General features: G+C 42.0%; 1 protein-coding gene across 1 annotated transcript; it reads left to right on the forward strand.

Annotated features, from left to right (window-relative positions):
* The first annotated feature begins 12,559 nt into the window (after positions 1-12,559).
* On the forward strand, positions 12,560-18,492 carry bmp2b (bone morphogenetic protein 2b). Its single transcript, XM_034228443.1, has 3 exons — positions 12,560-12,960; positions 13,861-14,228; positions 17,232-18,492. Exons 2-3 carry the CDS (start codon positions 13,874-13,876, stop codon positions 18,134-18,136), a joined length of 1,260 nt encoding a protein of 419 aa, XP_034084334.1. The 5' UTR covers positions 12,560-12,960; positions 13,861-13,873; the 3' UTR covers positions 18,137-18,492.
* Positions 18,493-25,132: the final 6,640 nt, after the last annotated feature.

Below are 25,132 nucleotides of genomic sequence, written 5' to 3' on the forward strand. Positions count from 1 at the left end.
AAGTTCAACTCTATCTTGTAGCTTTTCAAATGGAATATTATTGAGAGATTGTAGCTATGTAAACAGTCAAACAGCCAAAGACAACCGCCACAAGTGCTAACCACCAGGTAATTTTATTAAGTTGTGACTTCCTTTTTTCCCCTTCCTTCCATCAGGAGTTCAGAGGTCAAGAGGATCTGTCAGCGGTGACAGAGAGGATTATGGGTGTAGGCATTCCATTGGCAGTCATTACTGCCCTCCGTCAGCACCCGGTACGCTCTCTCTCCCCCTTTTTTCTCATCCTCTGTCTCTCTGTCTCTTCTCTCTCTCTTGTCCTCTGACAGGCTAAGAGGCAATTAGTGTCACATTAGCGATATCCAGGGTATAATTCTTATTCATGCCAAAGCTGCTGCTGCTCTTTTTCTTTCTTTCTTCTATAAACAGATGCTTTGTTCGATTTTTCTGTTCTTAAAAAATCGGTATCTTTGTTCGATAATCAGGATGGATAAGGGCGCACTTTGTGACTACCATCTTTGTCAACGAATATCCCCAGAACTATTGCTCTATGGTAACAGTTCCTTCTGCATTACAATATCCTATCCAAAAACAATACAGAAAGTGGAGGGAAAATGAGTTTGAGCAGCAATGTGAGGTTTGGACCCCTGCACGAGAACCCCAGCCCAGTAGGATTCCTCACATTCCAGCCCGGGCTGGAGCTGGTAATGGATCGGAGCAGGCCTGCTGGGCTCAGCGTATTGTGGCCTCAGTTTTGTTCTCTCAAACAAGACGGCGTTTTCCCTTGTAGGACACCTTCCTGAGAACAGCCTCAGGTACTGACTTTCCCTCCCTAGGTCTTCAAAAAAAGGTACCCATAAACACATTTCTTCCCTTCCCTTTCTGCCAGTTTCTCCTCATGCAGCTGTAACAAGATAGTGGGAGTCTACATCACGGCAGAGCGAGGGGCTGGGTCTCTTTGACAGTAATGCAAGGGACACTTGTTTACCTAACCTTGTGGGTCACGGTGCAGTTTAGCAGGGAATGAATGACTTCATTTTTAGGGTTTAAATTAAAGGGTTCCTCCTCTCTTGAACTTAAAACAGATTTGTGCATGCTTTGGAATGAACAAAGCACTCAGTCAGCGTGCAGAGCTTTCTACTCCGGCAGTAACTATAAAAGAAAAAGAGGTTTAAGAATTACAGTGATGGCAAGAATGTAGAAGAGAGTTCAACTCCTAGGTTTGCATTCAATTATAGCATTTTCTAAATATCCAAGATCAAGTTAATGCTTCATACATAATTAAAGAAATGCTTTCATTCGCCCTGACATGGTGTCAGTTACTTCAACAGTTATTGGGCTACGCCATATTTGAGGGAAATTGCTACCTTATGGGCCTTTTAAAAAAAACACTGGGTTTTGAATGGGACCTTTTAAAAAGGGGGTAGTGTTTCATTTAGAGTTGGTGGTCATTTTGGCAATGTGATTTTACCACCACGGAGCCTTGGAGCTATTAACACTAACACATGGCATCAAGGCCTGCTGTGGTGGTGATCAAGTGCTTTGGAGATGCCTGGACACCATGAGAACACAAATTAGAGCCCATCTCTCCCGTACTTCCCCCACAACGAAATGTTCGGGCTATAGGAGCACGCTCTTGCTCTCGCTCTTGCTTTAGCCTTTCAGGCTGTTTGCTCGTCAAAGGGGAATTGATTAAAGGCCCTTTTTAAATGACTTCCAGAGCTATTATTTCCCAATAACCAAAGGAGAGCAGATTGAGATCAGTAGTCTAATCTGTTGTTTCCCTCTCCTTCTTATTGGTGTTTTTGTTAGGGCCCTGCAAAAGAGCTCACCCCATTTTTCCTGTCAGTCATCGGGTTGTAATACTGGGTCTCATGGCTGTAACTTAAGACTGCTCAAGCACTCACGCACAGGCCTATTTCAGAGAACAGAGTGAAACAAGTCACTCTCCAAAACCCTCTGACAAATAACCCATGCCACAAAGAACCTGTAACTCTGCCGCCCAGGGAAAAATGCTTTGAAGATGCTATAGAAAGGATGGCTTCTTCTCTGCGGCCGATGCAGCGCTGGGTGCAGTGGCTGAACCTCACGAAAAGAGGAGGTAACAGCGATCTCCGTAACAATAGAAATCCTTGAACTCTTTATCCTATGAAACGGAAACACAGCTAAAAACCTTAGGACAGCTTTTCACCAGAAGGCAAACCTTCTGTTGTCACCGTAAGTTTGAAACCCAAAGCAAGAATATGTTTGGAATGATAATATGTCATATTTCTCCGTTGTGAAATTGAGTTGAAAGTCAAGCTTAACCATAAAAACACAAAGCAGATAGAAAGAAGAAATGAAAAGATACGGAGGGATGAGGACTCTTTCTTCTGTGTGTGAGCAGAAACAAAGCACTGTCCGTCTTACTCAGGGCTCTAATCCAAGGATCTCACTTCAACTTCAAACATTCCTGTAAACACCTGCTTTTATCTCACCTCCGCATCAGTGTGGGTTAAAAATACCGCCCATTCTTGTTTGCCTATGCACAGACAAGACCTCCGCTAGCTACCTCTGGACAGTTATTTCTTCTGTAGCCATGCATCACATCTCCTCTCAAGAGGAAGAGTTGGGGTAGATGAAAAGCAGACTCTCTGACTCTGTGTGGGGGAAACCCGTTGTAAAAGAAGAGACCTTCAGGTGAGAAATGTGCGGTTTTGGCAAACAAAAGTTCGATTCATCCAGGTGGTCCCAGACACCCTATCCAAACAAAGCACTCAGAATGAGCGGCATCAAGATTGTCCTAAAAACAATGCCGCAGCAGAATGCTCATATCTCTCACTTTAATGATTAATCTGATCGAGCCAACTTTTCATCTGGCGACACCAATGTTGTCTGAGCTCCTTTGAATTGTCATCTGGGACAAGTAATAACAAGAAGTGTTGTGTCTTACAGCAGTTTCAAAATCACCTTCACAAGCTGAGACGCCTGTCTCTCAGACAGTTGTGATATACAGTACGACGTGACATTAGTGGTTTATCTACTTGGAGATCTTCAGCAAGATACGCCGTCATACTTGGCACTTAAAGCTGATGCATATCAGGAAGATCAATTGAAAAGTGAGGCATACATTTTAACGGGGATTCCTCTCGGCTGCTTTGACATAATTGTTACTTTAAAGTGCTGTAAGTCAAGGCAGAGTACAGAACTGCCTCTAATACACTGCATTTGTAAACGCACACTCCTTCATTATGGCCTGGATTGGTGGCTTAGCACTCACTTTTCACTCATTCCTGTTCAGGCTCTGCGCTCACTCACCTTACATGTCTGTTTCATGCAACTCTGCCTGACATGCTCCGCTTGCTCCACAAGTCACCAATTGACCAAGTATAAACGTAAACCCTTAGCCCCCTGTGCCACTGAGGCACGAGATGTGAATTTGTTTTACCCAAAATGTTGCGTTCAGCATTGATTTCAAGCCTCAAGGCACCAGCGCTTTTCAACCAGGAACCACAGATGACTTTTCTAATAGTGAAACAAAGCTGGCTTTTGTGCCTTGGTTCTGGGAGGCCGCTCACTCATGTCATGTACATGTGAAATTAATTAGGGGGAAATACTAAAACACTTGGGTGGAAATTGCTTTTCACCAGATGGTCTATATATGAGGATCAATTTAGTATTCTTAGCATGGCAAAATGACTATATCACTTTGTTGCTTGCCTCTTTGATGAAAGCCAATCCGTCACTCAATGCACATACAAAGAAGTCCGGGTAATATGCTACTGTTTGTTCCACTTTATGGAGTCTTAGGTAATGTGATTACTTAACCAGGTTAGGAAAATAGCATGTTTCATTCTGGGGTAACATTTGACACACTGACAAGAGGCCCAGTGTTCCTCAATGACCCATGCATAAACCGAACGAGTGGTCTTTTCCTTGTCCCCTGCCCCGAACGCGGAGAGGCCAAATAATCACAGATAAATCACTGTCGGATGCGAGATAGCCAACAGAGGTGTTTAGGTAAGTCCGCAGCTGACATCTCATATGTCATGCATATGTTTTTAGTGTGTTTTGGAAAAGAACCAGACTTCACACACGTCTGTTTGTTGCACTGTGGACATGGATATAAAAAGCACAGCGTGCAATGACAAGGCAAGAGCCAAGATGAATCGGGAGATCAGAAACTCTCATTTCTTGCCTTCTGTTTACATTGCCTGCTCTGCTGCACAATGTCAAAGATGTGTGAGGAACAAGGAAACTACTTTTGATTTAGCTCACTACACTGCCAGCCTGTGAAATTTAAACATCAAGATGGAACAGCACAGGGGGAAAAAACCTCTCAATATGGTTGCAGTTGTTCAAGCTTAGTCATCTCCTTTTATTGTACCTGACAAAACACACACTGAGCCTTAATGCTTCAACCTTTCTTAATAGTTTTCCTCATTTCCTTGTTTTCAGGATATAATATAGCAGCCATTGAAAGAGAGCTGGCCTTGGCTGTCTGAGGCAAAGTGACTACATATTAAAACACAGCAGCTCTCCCCATAGCTTCTGTTGCTCTGTGTATATTTAAGAGAATCCAAGCCATCTGGAGTCTGTTTATTGTATTACAAATGACACATAATAGTAATCTGGCATGTGATGAGAGAATGTGAATTACAGACGGGGGCATGAAACGGGTATTAACCTTCATTTGATTTCCTTTAAGAGGACATTTAAATTAAGGCCACATTTGATCTACCTGATTATTCATTACAGTAGGCTCACCCATCACTGTATGAAACAGGATAAACAGAGGAAACCGCCAATTAAATCACATTCCAGGGAAGATTGGGGAGCTTACTGTATACAGAACAGTTGGTTTAGTGACATAAATATTTACACGGACTGCCACAAATTAAGACAAATGTTACCAGGAAATAGGCTACATTTTGAGGGGCCAGAGTGAGGGTTTGTCTACATTTATTTGCTTCAGTTTTAAAAAAGTGAGTACAACAAGACAACAGTCGCAGCTCTATGAGAGTCCACACACTGAATCATCCTGCTAAGCTTGTGCTCTTAACGTTATGTGCTTTTCCTTTAAATGTTGAAAGCTTAATGTGATGTGACGATTCATTTTCCATTGACATTTACAGCAAATACTAACATGGATCATGTATCACAAGCAGACAGAGAGAGAGAGATGGGCGGAGATATGAATAGTTGCATCAGACTGGCCCTAGTAGAAGTTAAAGATACATACTGCATGCCCAGGGAGTGGATGTCAGTTAAATGTTTATACAGCTGCTCTGAAGATTATTATTATCATGAAACCACACAGCTATAATGTCATTCTGTGGATGCCAGAGTACAATCAGGTCCTCCCTATAGCCTACTAGCCTTCTTTCTCTCTCTCTCCCCCTTTTCAGACAAGTCTGCTGTTCTGCTCCCTCCGGGCTGTACGGCTGGGATCAGACTCAGCACGACACCATTATAATGAAATGTGACAATGAAATGGGTTTGTTCCGGACTAACTTCTTCCATGTGAAAGACAGTGTTTGCATTTTGTTCCAGCTGTATACATTTGTAAAATATGTGGTTGTTTTTTGGCATAGTGATGGTAGTGAGCAATGCTACTTGTTAATGTGTAGGTGTTCAAATCAAGGATAAGCAAATGATTATACACAACAAAGCTTGTCAACAAATATGGATATACAATTATTCATTTATTTCTAAGGTGAATGTTTTGAGCTTTAAATAAACACCAATTGCACACTACACAAACTTGTGCTTAAACATTTGCAGCAGAACAGCGAGCATGTAATAACATGAATTGTTCTGCACTTAATGTGTAGCTTTAGCTTAGCTGTAAACAACAGCCTGCACTCACTGATTTTGTTGGCCACTTGGGGGCAGCAGACACAAACTATAAACATAAATATGACATATTATCACCATTTAAGTTCATATTGCAAGTCCACATTTCATTAGGTTTTAGCTCTTTTTTGGTCTCCACCAGCACCTTAGAGATATATCCTGCTAATTAGTCACAACATACTCAAATATGGTCACTAGCTCATTGCTAACTTTGTCTGTTGGTTGGATAGGAATGGTCAGGAAGGGGACACCAGGTTTATAACATAAACATACTATTTAAAAGAGGACATGGCCACCAATATGTCCCGCATTAGTTGTAAACTACAGTTTTGAAACCTTGAGTTTCACTTTTTTGCTGTTGACATGGTATTTTTTAACCACAACTGACATATAGGGTAGAGCTAAGTACAACCGAATGTGAAGGAGATATTTAAGATGACCCGCCTTTTTTTACAATTAATTGTAATGATCTGAAAACGTACTTTTCAATTCTTAGACAAGGACATGACAACAACCAAACTGGACAATATCATTAATTATCCATTTACTCCAAACGGGACTATATTCAAATTAATTCAATGGTACTGTTGAGGAAGACTTAAAACTATTGATTGAGACCATAAACACAATAGGAAAATGATCTGAAAGCAACTGAGATGAAGATTTATTTCCTCAGAGACTTTTATATAATAAATCCTCTATTTCAAACGGAGGTGCCCCCTGTTGGCCATTAGAAAGAGTGCATGTTCATAGGAACCTAATCATTGGCTTCACTTTACAGACCCAGAGGTTTGGTTTATAGAAGCATTTCTGCTGAAAACAGAGCGCCGTGAATATGAATAGAATTGTTTAGCCAGGATTTATTTCAGAATTATGTGTAATTGTTCTTTTATTTGTTTGGTATAAATGTTGCAGCATGTTATCAAAGTTGACAGTAGCTTTGTAACATTCACATTTCTTATTGGATGTTAAAGAAATTAAAGAAAATGTAATATTTACAATATTAGATGTGTTTTTTGCGTCTTTGCTTCATTACAGTGATGATGTGGTAATCTTTACCTAACATTATCTAGATGCAAAAAACCTCAACACATTCATCCATAAAATAGTTGCTACCTTGGCCTTGCCCTGATTGAAATGAGTTGCTCAGCTTTGTGTAACCTTCTCAGTATCTCTCAAGCGATAAAACTGGAAGATTCTAACAATGTCCTACGTCATGCAATGGTCTAATCTCATTGTGTGTATTTGAAATGTTTTTTCTGTGTAAGGAACATTTGAAGCTACAGTGCATGTTATTGCTTATGGCTTGACACCGCAGATGAAATATGTGTTGCTCTTTCATTTAATCCAGCGAGTGATTGAAAATGCTGTCAGTCTGTGTTTGCCTGTGAAGGTCACAACACTTCTATCAGGATGTTTCTATTTGTCATTTTAGTTTCCTGAACCTTTAAAAGACCTTTAAAGGAACTACATTTCACACAGCAGTTTAACTCAGCTGCCTACACACATACTAACATGTTTAAAATCCACAAGCAGTTGCAAAGAGAGCACAAAAAGCCACCCGTTATTCCAGGAAGTGTTGCATTAGATTTACATAAACAACGATTAATTGAAACCGTATTTGCTGGAGATGTGTCAGCTCCCGATCCCCTCTCATGTATAGATACTTGCAAAGTGTTTTCCTTCCTTGGCCCGTACACAGCTGCTTGTGCTTAAGCGGTAAAATGTAAATCTTGACGCTGGCTGTTTATGTAGCCCAAGCTTCTAATCATGCAGACGTATAATTGAGTGACGCATGGTGTCTTTATGAGTGGAGCTGCATTCAAAGGGCAGATCCCTGTATTTATGTGTCTCTCTCTCTCTAAAATGGAAGTAACTGCCTCTCATCCAAACTAGCTCGCTAAATGAAGCATGTGTTTATGTGAATTCCTATTGGAAGTTGTTTAAGTGTGAGGTCCGTAACAGAGCTAAATGTTTCTTACGGGTATACTGATTGTATAGCCCTGTGGTGTTATTACTGTTAGAGCATCATGCATTAAACTTCTCTTTATTTAATATGAAAGAATGAATGGGTTCAAAAGACATGTCTTAAGTGACATGACACACTTCAAATCTTAAAAGAAATTGATCCTTTTTTGGTTTTAAAAACAATATGATAATTACAATGATGTGTTAACCAAAGATACTGATAATTACAAACTGTACATCTGCATAAAGGAGCACCCCTCACTGCCTGATCAAAGCTCTGTGATCCCCTATGTAGACAGGAAATTAAAACACAAACAAATAAACAGTGTGCCAATTTGCCAAATTATGCGCATGCAGCTTCTACTCAGCGACCAACCTCAACGTGCTTCTCAATATTTGAAACATGCGAGCAAGGTTTGGACCCTGTTTTGTGATCTCTTGAGAGGCCATATAATCTGGGGGTGGACTTGTTGCTCAAATTAGTGGGTAGAGAAGTGTGCCACATGTTCAGTATCCATAAATATTGACTCTGGCTTTCTAGCTGGCCGTCTCTGACCTTGGTGGGTTTCCATTTTGGGAGCAACCTATATCAAATGTGTGCCATTTTCCCACAATCCCTTTCATGCACCATGTGCTCAGGCTCTGCATAGCCCAAAGTCGTGCTTCTGCTGTCAAACACATGTGGATTGATGAAGTTTTTATCGGTTTCCAAATTAAAAAGGCCGCCCGAGCGTAGAATTAGAGGTGAGTCGCAGTGACAAATCGTTCCCTGGTTTTTGGAGCAACATCTCTGAAGATGATCTTCTTGTAGGTATGTTACTGTGTGTTAAGACTACATCTGGCTCAAGGTGGGAGGAATGCAGGCCCTGTGTCTAGCCAAGTTTCTGTTAACAGCAGGTGAAAGGCTAATAGTTGGATCTGCAGTGTCATCTCAGTGCTTCGTCTGCCCCCTGACTCCTGGAATGTACGTGATGACAAGAGAAGGCCGCACCATCTACATCCAGAGGAACATGCGTACACACTGCACACTTACTTTGGCATGCAACGGAATGAGCATGGACAATAAACCAAGTCTTCTCGTCTTTCCCAGGATTTACGTATTAAAACAACAAAACACGTACTATCCTAATCTGCCTTAAATAACCTCAAACATTCCCCCTTGAATGGATTCATTCAACTTTTGTTATAAGTGTTATGTGTTACACATTGTTCTCCCTTAAGGGGGTTTCCATACAAGAAAAAAGATACATCTATTAGCTGAAGCAACAGTACATGATGGTGGTTTACTGTATATTATTCTTTTGGTTACTGAAGATGTTTTACCCAAAGGTGAAGGATGAATGGACATACCAGTGAAGAAATCTGTCTTTCAAATGATTAGAAAAATATATAATATGCAGGTGAGGGTCTGTTTTTCATTATACGAAAACCTAATCTGGTGTAAGAATATGAAATAACCTCATTATATATCCTAATAAATAAATGACTTGCGATTAATACAATTAGCGGCTGCCTTCAATGATTTACTGTGCAGCATTACTATGCTAACCTGAATTTTAGCCTAAAAGTGTCTTCCAATTGTCAGAGCGGGTTATTGATTGATAATGACAAGGGTCAGAATATTGAGAAATATGGAGTCAAACAGCAACCAGAGATGGAACACAAAAAGAATCCATCATGGAAGAGAGTGTCCAAATGTCTGAGAACTTTAGATGTGTTGTTCCTGAGCACAGAGGGAAGGCCTCAGGGGTCACATTAGTCCTTACCGCTCGGACAAAAGGATTTCAGATTTTTTTTTGTTTAAGCTGATAGCACCTGTCCGAAGCTAAACCCCCGTTATGAGGATGTATGATGCTTTAATGCATTGTTTTTCAACACACCTGTGGGATTATAACATATTTACTTGTCTCTATGGAAGGTTTCCTGAAGCCCAAAAAGTCAAATGTTACCGATTTATTAATTTTTTTGTTAGTTTGTACAGAAAATAACCATGTTTTTTCATCTTTGAAAATTATGCTTTTTATTTCCTCAACTAGTCAAACGGTATCTTGTATGTCCTGTGTTTGGTATAAGATGATTAATTGCAACAGGATCCATAAAACAGATTTACTGCTACTCCACCATAAATATGTACAGTATATATTTGTTAGAGAAATACTCTTGAGCTTCAAGTGTGGGAATCCCAGAATAGCATATGTGCTTGTTTTGACAAAACTGCATTTACTCTTGAATAATGTTTCCCCTTCTTATAATCTGTTGATGGAAACAGAAGAACATCTAGAAATATTGCCAGAAAATATGTTTATAAATGACTGTCTTAATGACGGATGGCTCTACAGAACAGTGGAGATCCATGTGATATCTTTCAGGGACAGTTTAATACTGCAATCACGATTAAACATAAACAAGGTAATTATGTCGCTACTGATGGTGGTGGTCGTTCCTAGTTAACGCTGTCTGGCCGAGTCACAGTTTAACCTCACAGTGCCCTCCTCAGCAGGTTGTTCATTTGTGTTTCAGATAGCATATCTCTACCTGGCTGCCAGAGTTTAGCTCTGCCATGTTGTCCTTTCAATCAGCTTGTAATTGGATCAGCCGAAGCGATTAGATAAGCCCGATGTATCTGCCTCAAAACAATGATATATACATTATCAAAGCTGCATGATCTTCTCAAAGTGCTCTGATGAAGTCTCTCGATGGCCTCGGCTGGACACATTCCTCAGAGCTGGCCAGACACAAGCTATGCCAAGACACACACATTCAATATATGAATGTATGTGCACTCAAAATACATACATACACCCTTTCATGCCTATACTCATTCAAACCACACTCTTACATAATACAGAGAGAAAAAGAGGGACAAAACATCAAATAAAGCCCTCTCTTTCTAATCCTCTCATTCGGGTAATTAAAGATACTCACAGTTTACTCTGTGAGGCCTTATCCCCCAATCTAAATGCCGAGCAGCTTTTACCTGGGTTTGGGTTTAGAGCACTAGGTCCACCAAGTGGTGTTTTGGCAACATCAGAGACCCACCTCTCGCTGTCAACAGATTAACGCCACAATAGAGAAAATCTAAGCAGTATGAATGATTTTTATGAATGAATAGAAAAATACAAGAATGATTGAACTGGATGGGAAAGATTTGACAGAAAGTATGTGTCACTGTGAGTCAACGTTAACTGATACTGGTAATTAAATAAAAGGCAAAAGGAACAAGGAAAGCAAAAGGAGCATTCAACCACCAAAAATGTGTAAAATCACAAGTGCTTGGATCAAGCGAGGGGAAGGCCGAACCGCTGTTCTCAGGTAACGGAATGCACCACGGGCCTCTCTGTATTTTAATTGCTAAATGGATGATCTGGGATTATCCCTCATAAAATGTTATTGTCCTGGAAGGAAACAAAGATATCTTGTGATCTCTGTTGGATATAATCTATTACCATCTCTTCGAAGCAAACAGGCCGGGTGCTTTGGCCAAAACACAGCCGCCTGCCCAACCATCATCCCCTAATAGAGTCACTAGAGGGAATCAATGGGGGGTTTTCTTATGGAGATGACCCAAACATTAATGCTGATGACTACCCCCCGTGGGCTAGAAACAATGCAGCAAAGTTTCTCCGGCCACTGAAAGCTGAACTGTACAAATACAGAGGGTACTTTTCTAAATGTAGAAACATTTTTCAACATTAATTAATCATGTTTGACATATGTTGAGCAAAAATAAGACATACACATTTTATATCAGGCCAAAACCACCTATTTAAGATACAATTTTGTCCAAGCAGAGGTTTAAAATGTGGAGCCTTATCTAAGCTAAATGACGTCTTCTTGGGAGGGCAATATTGTGGATATGAACATCAACATGCAGCCAAAATCTGACACTGATATATTGATAAAGTTCTGTGAAGTGGAATGACAAGATAGATCCCGAGGAAGTATGTATAAATCTGCTCTGGTGTCAGACACACATGTACAAGCCCCCCCCCCCTCCTACACCCACACAGTGAAGTTCAGTGGGAGGACGTGATAGTCCCTCTGCAGGAACTAATCCCTTAAACCACAAAAGCATCACATTGTGAAGCCATTATCTATTTGCCTTAATCCAGAAGCTAAACATGTTTGATCCAGCTATTCACACCTTTGATTAATTATCTTTGTATGAAGCAGCATGAGTTGACGTGCTTTTTTGCTCTGTGTGGTCGGATTCACAGGAATATTTCACCTAGTAGGAAGTGCAACAAGACATGTTGATGCTATTTAAAAACATGAAGCAAATAGATGTTCGCTATGTATGTATGGAAAATCACCCCAAAAAGCAAACAACTAAAAGCAACAGTACGGTTTTAACTGTTGACTCTATAACTATTTTTATGGTGTGAATTTCCAGGGTATGTTAAGATGCAAGAGATAAAGAGTTGTTTGTAATAAGGGTATTTTTTTACATGCTAATTACTCCCAAAGTATCTCGGAACATAAGGATTTATTTTTAACAAGCATTACTGAATTATGAGACTGTATACAATGTACTATTCCAACTGTTTTTTACTCTACTGACCCAATCCATTAATACACAAAAGCCCATGGGGGTTCCCGTGGCCAAATCTTATCAAAAAAGTGAAGCATGGATTTGTGTTTATTTGATAGAGGTCCACAGGAGGTGCTTTTTAGTGGACACATGATTGACAGCCCCTTGGTGACATCACTGTACGACAAAAGGAGTCGCAGGGGGAAGAGAAGGCACCAATCAATTCAACCACTACGCTGTGGCGCACAGAGCAGAGGCGACGCGCTCGAAGCAACAAGGTCCAAGGAGCGACACTCCGGTGCGCTCATCTCTCCTGAAGCCAGCTCAACTTTTGTCTCAGAGAGCTGTTCTCTTTTGAAGATGTTCAACCAAGACGCGTTATACTTAGATCGGTCCTGCCTACGCGAAGCCGCTTCCTCATAGACTTAACATAGTTTTTTGTTTCTTCTTTCCGCGCTGACCAAGACCTAACCCGAATTGCAGCTGGTGAAAATATGTGCGAGAGATCGGCGAACGGCATGGGCTGTCTTTGGTCCCTCAAGGAGAAGCAGCGTGGATTAAACACGAATTAATGTGGAATTTATCGGAGCCCCAAGGTGGAAAGACGACCGGACACAGCGCTTCCTCGTCAGGTAAAAACAAGACAAATACTCTCAGTTTAACTTTTTTTAACAAGAAACGAAATCTTATTAATGTCACCAAGTGTAACATAACTTGCTTTATGATAAAACGTTTACCAACTAGAAATCTACAGTTATCCCACTGTATAAGCTCATATGGTGTGTGTGCGTAAAAGTTAAAGCGTTTTGAAGGGGAACAGAAATACGTTTAAAAGGTGGTTTGTTTGGAGGTTTTGTTACTCAGATGATATTTTGTTTTTGATGTCTTGTCCCGGGCTACATCTGGCTCTGGTACGCACGTCAGATCTAACACCTGCGAGCCTCTTGAAGTAACTCTATCCCTTATGATTATACATGACCGTCAAAGCCTCTGCAAATAGACGCTTGTAGCACCGTCTGCCTGCCTCTCCTGCTGCTTTGTAACTCTTTCTCCAACATTCTTTCACACCTCTTGTGATCTTTGGGGCCACGCACACTTGCATTTCTTTTCATATCACTTCACTAACGAAACGTGATTTCTTATCTCTTATAATTGGAGACTTTATGTTTATGTCTCCCCCCCCACTTTCTTTGATTTGTCCTCCCCGTGTCATTCCCCCCTTTTTTCTGTTCTTCTCTTTCAAAACTTCCTCACCTTGATATTTTCATGTTTCTGTTCATGTTAAGATCAATCTTCTGGTTCAGTTAGACGCGCTATATTGCCTGCGGGCTTGTAATTTGCAGCTCCCTTTTTAGTTTCTACTTCAAAGTGAAGAGGTGTCTTCCTTTTTTAACCTGCTCTCCTTCAATCATTCTTACTGTATGGGGGGATCGCACACAGTTTGAAGAATGCCGCAGTGAAGCCCCTGCTGCGTGTACCTCATGTCAATACCTCAGCACCAGTGTATTGACATAATCCAACTTTCTCCACAGGGACTGACTGATCATGGTCGGCTTGGTCCGCTCTCTCATGGTACTGCTGCTCGCTGAAGTGTTGCTGGAAGGAGCTACGGGACTTATCCCCGAGGTCGGCCGGAGAAAATACAGCGAATCCGGGAAGCAGACCCCAGAGCGGTCGGAGAGCTTCCTCAACGAGTTTGAGCTTCGGCTTCTCAATATGTTTGGACTGAGGCGCAAGCCGACCCCGAGCAAGCAAGCAGTGGTGCCGCAGTACATGGTGGACCTTTACCGCATGCACTCAGCAAACGGAGACCACAGCACCAAACGGCCCAAGAGCATGGGGAAACACGCAGAGAGAGCCGCCAGCAAGGCCAACACGATTAGAAGCTTTCACCATGAAGGTATGTATTAGTGACATACCTTTACCTGCTGTCAGCCTGAGAGATCCTCAGACAGCCCGAACCTATATTTAAACATGACTCAATGCGCCAAGACTCAACTTCAGAGTCTTCACTGTTTTATGGAGCGTTAGTCATTTACAGGTGACACGCGTGCACGTTATTTCTAACACATTAATACGTTTAGGGTTGCTTTAACCTCAGTGACACGATTTACAAACAAGCATCTCATGCGCAATTAAATTAACTCCCATACATGTAGTGATGCAACCTTTGACCAAACATGCCCCTGGCGCAGCTGTCACGGGCTCAAAACATCAAGGGGCGGTGGTATCCCTGGGGTAATTTGTTTCTTAATAATTGATGGTGTTTGCGTGGGCTCTGAAAACAGTTTTTCCAGACACGCACCACAGGAGCAGGATAAAGGGCGGTGTGCCTTTTGCGCAGGTGATAGTCATCACCCTGTTACTTCAATAACACAAGACATGACATTATACTAACACGCGTTATGACAAAGTCATCGCGTCAGACTGAATTCTGAGTCATTTCTAACGAGACTGAAATTAGTCCTTGGTTTTAAAAAAATAAAAGTGGGAGAGGAGGGATTGCGCCTTATTCTTTCCAAATCACCCCTCTTGTGCGCCATTACGCACGGTCCAAAAACACCATAATTGCCCACTTAGTTTATAGGCTGGATACTTGCGGATTGTTGAATTCAGCGTTTCACTTCAATTCCATTTTTTGCTTCCAAGTTAACATATGCTCCATTGAATAAGGCTCACACAATGAAGGTGTATAGATTCAGGAAAAGTGCATTATTTCACCAGTCATGTCTTTACATCTTGCTGATGAAATGGTTTAATAACAACAGGTGAAATTTAAACACGACTGATGCTTTATTTATATGTTTACCACTGAGCAATAGAGTGGAATATATCGAAATGATTTATGTATGATACAAAATAACTTATACTGTCACATACATAGAAACTACCGTTGAATTTCCTATGGCCAAGCTTCCAGTTTTTATAACATACAAGTTAGTGCGTCCATAGGGGCTCTACACAAGGTCCTACAGAGTCCTAAGTGTTTGAATGGGGAAGTTTCCATCAGGGTGAGTCAGAGGGGTGGTTGAGTGGTTGCTTGGGTGCTCTCCAGAGGCCTAGTGCAATGACACCCAGTGGCTACACTGACACACTACAAACAAGCCTGGCCTGGGCAGTGAGGCTGAGTGACTGCTGGAAACCTCTGCACCTAGCCAGCACACACCTTGACACCACCGGCTATTACAAATGTTCTGACAGTGTTTACATATGTTCCTCTGGCGCTTTCATCCCATGTTAACAGAGCTGCAGGGTTGTTCGTCTTCCCATGTCAAGATACATTCGATTGACGGCCACTCTATAATATAGCATGTATACCTACAGATGTAAGCACATCAAAGCAAACACCTCGAATCCTTCATCACATCTGCCTGCTGATATTAATTTCACCGGGATAATTGCTTTCACTCCTATCAGTTTTCAAAAATAACCATTTTCTATGCCAAATAGAACATTTCCACTATTACACAGGAAGTGGCTGCCTGAGACAGGTCCGTGATGAATGACCCGGCATTAGCCTTTATCTTTTGTTTTGGCATGCAGCGCAAAAAGAAATTAGGAATGTTGATACACTCATATCTGCGGTTCACACGTTTTTGACAAGCTTCGACTTGTTCACACAGCCGTTTCTACAGAAGAGAGACAGGAGCGTAAGAGTGAGCATGCTGCTGCGGAAAAGACAGAACGAGTGATAGAGAAGGAGATGGGAAGACAAGAGGATTTGGGGCTAAGAGAACAGAGGGAGAAGGGGATTTGGGAGCTGAGGGAGGAAAGAAAGAGAGGGATTGGGGACAGAGGAGAGGGAACGAGACGCAGGGGGCTTTCCCACATCAAATAAGGAGTGATAGGCCTAATTGAGGTCTTTGTGCCTCTGGAGGGAGGTTTAGGATGAGATGGTGGAATTTCCTAAATGCCTCCTTTGAAACAGCATTGAGTTCAAAGTTTGTGTTTATTTTACCACACCAAACAGATTAAAACGTATACATCATCTATGAACTTCATAAAGTGCGAGTTCAAAGTGGAGCAGCCTCAAAGAAAATTGCAGCTTTTACTAAGATTTCTGTCATTTACGGTGGAATATAGCGGGGGTATACCAATGATCTTAAGTGTATAAATATGACTTTCATATCCTTCAGGACATTGAAATTGATGTCTTAAACACACTTCAAGGGAGTGCTCAGAACTGAAAATAATATATCAAACATGGTTCACTTAGATTTCCCTTTGTGAACTATATATTCTTTTCAGATATCAGATAATATAGTTTCCTATATTTCCTTTCACAATGCAACAATATTTCAGAGCAAAGTTCTGTAAATGCATTATTTGCCAATAATGTTACTTTTTATGCAAATCAATTCCCACATTGCTCTTTTGTTCATAACCTTTTATGACATTTCCAAAGACACTACAACTTTTTTTCATAGCGGGAATTGTGTGCAGCAACCAAAGGGTAATGTGCTATTAAAAAGCAGTCTGACAAGCATGTTAGATCTTATCAATAGATGGAAGAGCACAGCTTTCTTCTCATGACATTTAGTCAGGTACATTTATGACCATGACACTGATGATGATATTACATCACCATGAGAATATTACACTGAGTCATGCATGCAAAGTTTTGATGTGTGTGTTTTGTGACAATGGCCCACACCCAATCAATACAACCACGTGGCAGAAAGAGGGCTGCCAGGAGCCAGTCGTGTGTGAGAGTATGACAGAGAGAGAGCAAGAGAAACCATTTATCAATGTTTCCCTGCTCTCAGCCGAACCCTAACGCCAGGCTTTAATCAAGTGTTGTTTCTTGTTCTTGTACCATGCATAAACTCTTTGTTTCATCCTAAGCATGTATTTCCCAAGTATTTCCTCTTACACTGTGTTTTCTTTTTTCAATCTCTTTTAGAATCTATGGAGGCCCTGGCCAGGCTGAAAGGCAAAACGACCCAGCAGTTCTTCTTCAATCTCACTACAATCCCTGATGAGGAGCTCATCACCTCTGCAGAGCTCCGCGTCTACAGGGATCAGGTCATGGGAGCTGCATCGCCCAACAGCAACAGCTCCAGAAACAGCAGCGCGACTGCAGGTGGCCTCCATCGTATCAACATTTTTGAGCTATTCGGAGTTCCTGCCACTGAAGGTAGGGAACCTCTGGCTCGTCTGCTGGACACTCGGCTTGTGCAGGACTCTTTGAGCCGCTGGGAGAGCTTTGACGTCAGCCCCGCCGTGTCCCAGTGGACCTCTGGGAAAGGTCACAACCATGGATTCATGGTAGAGGTGCTTCACCCAGAGGAGGGGGACATGGAAGGGAAGCATAGCAGGAAGCCTAGTAGGCATGTCAGGGTGAGCCGGTCCCTGCAGCAGGACCAGGACTCGTGGCCTCAAGCCCGGCCTCTGCTGGTGACGTATGGTCATGACGGCCGCGGTGACTCTGTACTTCACACACGGGAAAAACGTCAAGCGGCAGTCCGAAAACAACGCAGGAAGCACCAGCACAAGGCCAGCTGCAAGAGGCATGCCCTGTATGTGGACTTCAGTGATGTGGGTTGGAACGAGTGGATAGTGGCGCCCCCTGGCTACGCCGCCTTTTATTGCCAAGGGGAATGTCCGTTCCCACTGGCAGACCACCTCAATTCTACCAATCACGCCATTGTTCAGACGCTGGTCAACTCAGTCAACTCGAACATCCCCAGAGCCTGTTGCGTACCCACTGACCTCAGCCCCATCTCCCTGCTCTACCTGGATGAATACGAGAAAGTCATCCTGAAAAACTACCAGGATATGGTGGTGGAGGGCTGTGGTTGCCGGTGAGAGACTGACAGTGGTATGAATAGAAAGTGGACAAAGAGACTGAAAGAGACATCAGAGGTTATTATGGACACCCGGTTTCCCAATGAAGACGTTTATTTATATGAAAGACAAACAGAGCTATTGTGGAAGAAGAAAACTATATATGAATATATTTATGTCTACGTAAAGTTGGGAAAAAAATAAATATTTTAATCAGAGGAATATTCCTTTACTGGTTTTGAAAATGTATTTCTGATGTACATTTCGAAATGGGTGCAATACCACATGAAGTATAATGCTCAGATTTTTATTTTGTATTTATTTCTATTATAACCACTTTATTTGTAAATAAATAATGTGTATTTATCGTGAAAAAACGTGGTCGCTCCAATTTTCCAAGATCATCAACAGTGAACCAGCCAGTGTTGATGTCTATATCGGGGGGGGGGGGGGGGGGGGGGCGTCTTGTGTGGCTGACATGAATAACAGAGTTTCAAATTCTGACAGAAATTAGCTGCACAAATACAACACATGACAGGTAGCTCACACTGCACTGATTGCAAACCAAGCATTGAACTCTTTTGGTAACAGTAATTGGAAACCAACAACAATAGATAGAAGTGTGGAGAGGAAAGTGACAGAGCGGGGTCAAGGTGCTGCTGGAGTAATGAACTGCAGTGGGGTGTAGGGTCACTGGATGGGAGTGACAAGTAACATGCCCTCAAATGTGATAGACTCCCATGGGAGGATTAGAAAAACACGATAGCATGTTTTCATGCATTACATGTCGCTGCAAAGATCCCTGGGAAGGTTGGACTAGAAGCTAGCTCCTATGTTGTTCCTGCTCCTTACCAATATTAACAGAGGGAAAGAATCTGCGGGGCTTCTGAGGAAGGTCTGAGAGGGCGCAGGGTTTATTTATAGTGAGATTTGACGCTGAAAGAATGCAAACTGCGGCAGACACATCAATAGGCTTGCAGCAAGAAAAGAGCCTACTGAGACAAACAAAAACACACCTGCACCTGTCCACATACTGCACATGCTCTGACAGATTTGGCTGCCTTTATTTGCCATCTCTGAATCATAGAGCGCTGATGTGTTTCGGCATTTCAGTATATTATATATATATATAGCTGGCCTTGTATATACATATCAGAAGAAATGCAGGAATGTGGCTGGCAAAAACAAAACATATCATATGTTGCAGTATGACAGTTTAAAGCATGAACACCTGAGTCAATACCTTCCTACTGCAATGTTTTTATGGAGACACCATAGTATCTAAAGCAAACTGGACGGACTAAAACTTCTCCAGAAAGACGCAGATGAAAGTTTATACTGAGCCACAATAGCAGATCAGATAATGAGAGGGAGCAGCAGAAACAGAGAGGGAGAGTTTTGCGAAGTTTGACTGACTGCCTTTTCTGCAGTGTTTGCATTAGAAAGGGTTTGGAGGGATCACAAGGCCGCTCAAAATGCTCTAAATAGAATGTTTTTTATGTGAGCGCACATTGGGACCGAGGAATGTTGGTTCTCAATCTCAGACACATGCATACGCTTGCATGGAAAACCAACGCGGTTGTTTTTTCAATCATCTATTCAAGGGTTTCCTGGTGGGCTTTTTCTCTTCAAAAAACAAATGTGCATTGAACAAAGATACGCTTGTTACTCATATAGGAAATGTAAATCAAAACATTAAGAGCTCGTGAGACTTTATTCACGGGCAGTGAAAATATTGAAATGTCAAAAAAAATTCAAGAGCCTCAGATCATATCTGTTTACCCATTCTTATCCTCTGAGGGTGTATAGCACCAGTCTACTCTAGATGATGCAACTATCCAATTATTTGATTCCCTCCCAACTCACACACACGCACCTCCTCTGCCTCCTCCTACCACATTTCAGTTTCAATCTTCTGCATGTGTTATTTTATTCTACCTTGCATCTCCACCCCCCTCGGTCCCATCTGGTGTCCATTTCTCCTCTGTGGACCCCACCATACCACAACCCCGCACATGGGCTGCACATACCTCTGCCAGTAGCAGCAGCGTTTTAATGGACTTCAGGAGGAAGTCACTTCACTGGCACACTTAATGAACATTTGATAAAAATGAACACTAAAAACCGTAACCCCAAAAGGTTTCTGGAAATCGTTGCGTTAAAAAAAAGTGTTAAGATTTAGTGGTTTGCCTTTATAGTTCAAGTCTATAAACCTTTCATTGGGTTGGGTGGAAATACTGCTCCCAGGGTGGGTGACACATGGGTAGCACTCCAGAAACTCCCCTCCAGCACCCCGTCCCTGCTGAATTGGGTTCCGGTTGTACTGTGAGTTGGCCACTGTTCCAAAGACTTCTGGGGTTTCTCCTTTTAGAGCCACGCTAGAATCAGACAGCTCCTCGGGGAGCACTCCTAAACTTCTCACTAAGAACAAGGGTCATGGGTCAAAGTAATAAGGACCTATTATCTCCACCATTACTGACTGACTCCCAGGCTCATCACGTCATCACGGACTGGCGACTTTAAGTTATCTGACTTATACACAACAATTCAAAAACCATCTATTTTAAGGCATAAAATAATTCATGATGAGCTTAAATTGTATAATTCCATGATTTAGTTACAAAAGCACAACTGTGAGATATTTGTTCTTGGCAAGATTCTCCTCACCTGCTCCACAGACCTCAGCGGAGTCACTCTCCGAAAAACAGATTTTTTTTCCCCTTCCTTCTCCAAAAACATCTGGTAAATCTGTTAAAGGTGTCCACTCTGTCTTTGTTTACGCACAAACACACAACAGAGCAGCCGCACAACTGATGAGCATAACACTGGAAGCCGGGAACGAGTAGCGTGGCAGGGCTCATTCGTTTTGTTTGGTGGGCAGCAAACCACACCAGAACTATCTGCAGCTCCAAACAACCCAAATCATAAGGGTTATAAAATCAGATTTCCAGATTTCTGGCTAGCCCAGAATTGGAAAGTATGTGGCGTGCCGTGTATCTTTGATGAGACAGAGGGCTCAGTCACTATAGGGGATCTTGCCTGGCTCTGTGCCAAAGTGAGACACGAAAATGTAGAGGAGTGAAGAGAGACAGCGGGACTTTTAGAGTATTTTCTAACTTCGGATCTCTTCTCCTTCATGTGCAACACACGCTAATTTTAGAGGTGGTGCACATGTTGTTTTTTTCGGTTTTCTGAGAACAGCCAGTGAGATGACGTCCAGCATAGCTGAGACTGTGGCATCTGTGCTGCAGCTCTGAACACATCAAACAGACGGGTGTCCACAGATTCAGGAGCAGAGCAAATCTGGAAATTACTTTTCCAGAATGACTGCACGGTGATTGTACTTTTACATATATACACTCTTAGCCTTTCATTATTCCAAATGCATGTGCAAGGACACACGAGTATCTGTGAGCACATATTTGGCTAATATGACTATTGAATGTACTTGCGCATTCCCATTACAAAACAAAGGTATGAAATGAGAGCAACCCTACAAAAGATTATCCCCAACTTGCTCCTGAAATATCTTTCTGCCACTACTATTACTGTAAGAGCTAATCATCCATGCAATCACAGTGCAGTTGGCCTGGAGTGACATGCTGAAATCATTACCTCTGGACTCAATGGAAGAGGCCATTATATAGCCTTATGCTCACAGTAGAAAAGTCTTGTAGTTAAGCCATAGTACAGTAAAAAGCCTGTCTGCCATTATGATACTCGCGAGAACAAGGCAATGAAACTTTAGAGGATGGCCAGTACCTCAAGCCAGACAATCTTTTAATGATGGACCATATAAAGCAGTGGTAACGACCCCGAAACATCAAAGTTATTGATTTCTCAGACAAGTATTTATAATATCGGGACACAGTGTTCAAATAAAAACGTTCCTTATCCTGCTATCTCTCACTATTTTGAATCAAGTCAATTATATAAAATAGGGAAACATCAAATAATGACAGATTTATTCATGAATATCAACAAGATAATATGTTTTCCTTTTTTATGTATTTATAACTGATGTTCTGTGATCAAAAAGGAATGGGCTTCAGGATGTATACCTTGCATTTTCCTCAGAGGATACAGGAAGGAGTTCCATATGGACTGCATATGGGCTTCTCGAACAGGCAGGAGGATGGATTTGCCTCTAGACACTGATCTAAGGTCAGTGTCGTGTTTACTCCTCTGATGGTTACAGTTAGGTTTGGGGGGGGAGGGTGAACCCGACTGATCCTGGAACCTTGCCGAAGGGCGTCTCCTACAACCCGAGCTTGAAAGGGGTTGTGTGGTTACGGGAGCGGCCTCCATCTTTGTAGCAGGAAGTGAAGAGATCAATCAAGGGAGCTACATGACATCCCCCAGCATGCCTGTTAAATAAATGTCAATCTCGAGCACAGTAAATCTCATGCATTACCACGCATACGGCTTCAAATCAGCCATGTTGCTGATTCGGAACTGGCAATAACAAGAAAGCTAAAAACGGATCTGTTATGTTAGATGACATATAGATGGAAGCCAATAATACTTAGTGAAAAATGCTATTAGGTATTTAACTTGAGTGAAAGTACTATGGTGTAGAAAAACACTGTTACAAGAGTCAAAAGTCAAAAGATAGTAGCTTAGAAGTAAACAGTAGCATTATCATGAATTGATTGCCACTATCTACATTATTTACTTCGCTTTTAAATATATTATTGTATATATATAAATATTTCATTATTTTAACCTTATAAAAGTATACAATGTTGATCTGTTGTTTTGTGTGTATTTTTGTAGTCTAGATAAAGTTAGATTTCAATGAGCTGATGTGATCTTTTATTTTTCGTTTACCATTAGCAACAACCCTGTGTGATACCACAAATCCTCCTATTAACCCTTGTATGCCAGTTGCAATGGAGATAAGAAAGGTTTGACTTATTTATGACCACAGTACAGGTCTCCGCAGTTTATTATTACAGAATACTAACACTAATATCAATGTCACGAGGTGCAAAGTGTGGATGTGGCACCTCGAGGAGCTCCAGACCTGGAAACAGGTCCACCAAGCATCAGTTGATCCCCAGCTATGAAAGGAGACCTGTTATGGAGATCGGGGCCTCACTTGGTGGTCTATCAGAACAAGCTGGTGCTGAACCTTTTGTACTTAGAGCAGATTACCAGGAGGCTGCTTCCAGATGCAGTGCACCAGGGAAAACAGACTCTCCTTCCCTGGGTGGTATGGGACAAATCCATTCCCCACACTTTTCTCATTAGCGTAATAAGCTTTGTATAAACCACTGGACTGACATTGTCAAGGACACACGCACCATCTCATCTGTCCACCCATCCATTCGTCTGTCTGGCCGTCCATACGGAACATCTTTGGGGGGCAATGCAGGTTGGAAAAGGTTCCGATGAAATGCTTGCAAACACCTTTTTTGAAAACTGTATACAAATAAACATCTTGCACTTCATCATGTGTTGAATTCATATAACTGTTTGAAATAATAAACCTTTTAGGAATTGTATACAACAATTCTCTATGCTCAATTAGACCCTGGGGATCAAATGATTAATGTAATGCACAAAATCATGCAAACGTTAAAAGGAAGCTGATGTATTGTTTCTGTAACACTTATTGTACAGTGGTATGTGGGAAGAAATTTCTTGCCTACCCGTCTGCTATTTTGAAAGAAGGCTTCATCAACCTGATTGCAGGGGGAGATGAGAGAAGCCTGTTTACGTAAAGATCAGTCCACAACCTAAGGGCCCCGGCCAACTCAGCTTCGCGGTGTAACTCACACTCCCTCACCCTTCAATCCTACAGCCTGTCAGTGGCATGGCAAAATCTGCCTCACCAAGCTTCCTGTGAATCACTTCCTGTCCCGGCCCTGCACCTGCACTCCCCTGGGTGATGTCATGGCAGGTTTTCCTCTTGGCGTCGCACTACTGAGCACACTCCCCGTCTGGCATGATGCGCGTATGCTTGCGTGTGTGTTTATGTGTGTACATCCATCAGCGTGCCTGGCTCCAACATCAGTCAGCGGACTTGCGGTGAATGTGGCCCTTCATGGGTTCAGTGATGACCTCTTCCTTCAGGGAAAGGCTTTGCAGAGCAGCAAGGCACATCAAACACACGGAAGGAATATTGAACATGGATTCCGTCCCAAAGCTGAATTATTGTGATTTTTTCCATCTTTGCTTCCTTCTTCTACCATACAAAACATGTCCATTTGTTGCCTCCTTGTTTCTGTGCATTCAATTACTCGTCACAATCCTTCATGTAATGAAAACTTGACCTTAGGAGTAGTTCTGTTTCTAGTTCTGTTTCTCAGTTAGGAGAAACAACCTCTAGATGTCCTCAATATCTGTAGGAATAATTACAGTAGGCCTTTCTACCATCAGTGACCGCAGTGAAAATGATAGATTGAGGGGAACACACTACTTGGACAGGCCCATGAGTAAATGGAAATATTGTACGAGAATGAGTGCATACTTTTTTCCCTTATCCTGGGCCGTCAGAGGTGATGTTTTTTAACCAAACCAACCCTTTTTTTTGCTCCGATTGAACGTGCATGTACGTGAACGTACAGGAAATGCCTTACAGCTCCCGTCAGCAGAGGAGAAACCCGTTAGAGGTCAAGGGTTGCAAGAGGAAGGCATATGTCAATATTCATTTCCTTTTCTGGTACATTCACAGACCTCTTTTTGGTTTCAGTACTTTATAGTGTGTGCTATGGATCATTAGTTCCTGCTAGCTGCCTGTTGACAACATTAGCTGCTCTAATGGTTGAATGTGGGAAACTCAGCACTGTGTTCACCCTTTTGGTGTGTACTTGTGTGTCACTTTCATCTGGCTCTGGTGATGATAGATAGTAAAGACCAGAAAGAGGCCAGTGTGAGAAAAAAAGGAAGGTTTTGGACCACTCAATTTTCATCCACATAATTTCCTCATGACTGGACATGTATAAAATATAACGTTGCATGTTTAGGACAAAGCCCCTTTGGTGACAATGCAGCTGCGATGCACTATTATTA

The sequence above is a fragment of the Gymnodraco acuticeps genome, unplaced genomic scaffold (genome assembly GCF_902827175.1).
Source record: "Gymnodraco acuticeps unplaced genomic scaffold, fGymAcu1.1, whole genome shotgun sequence".
NCBI classification, from domain to species: Eukaryota; Metazoa; Chordata; class Actinopteri; order Perciformes; family Bathydraconidae; genus Gymnodraco; species Gymnodraco acuticeps.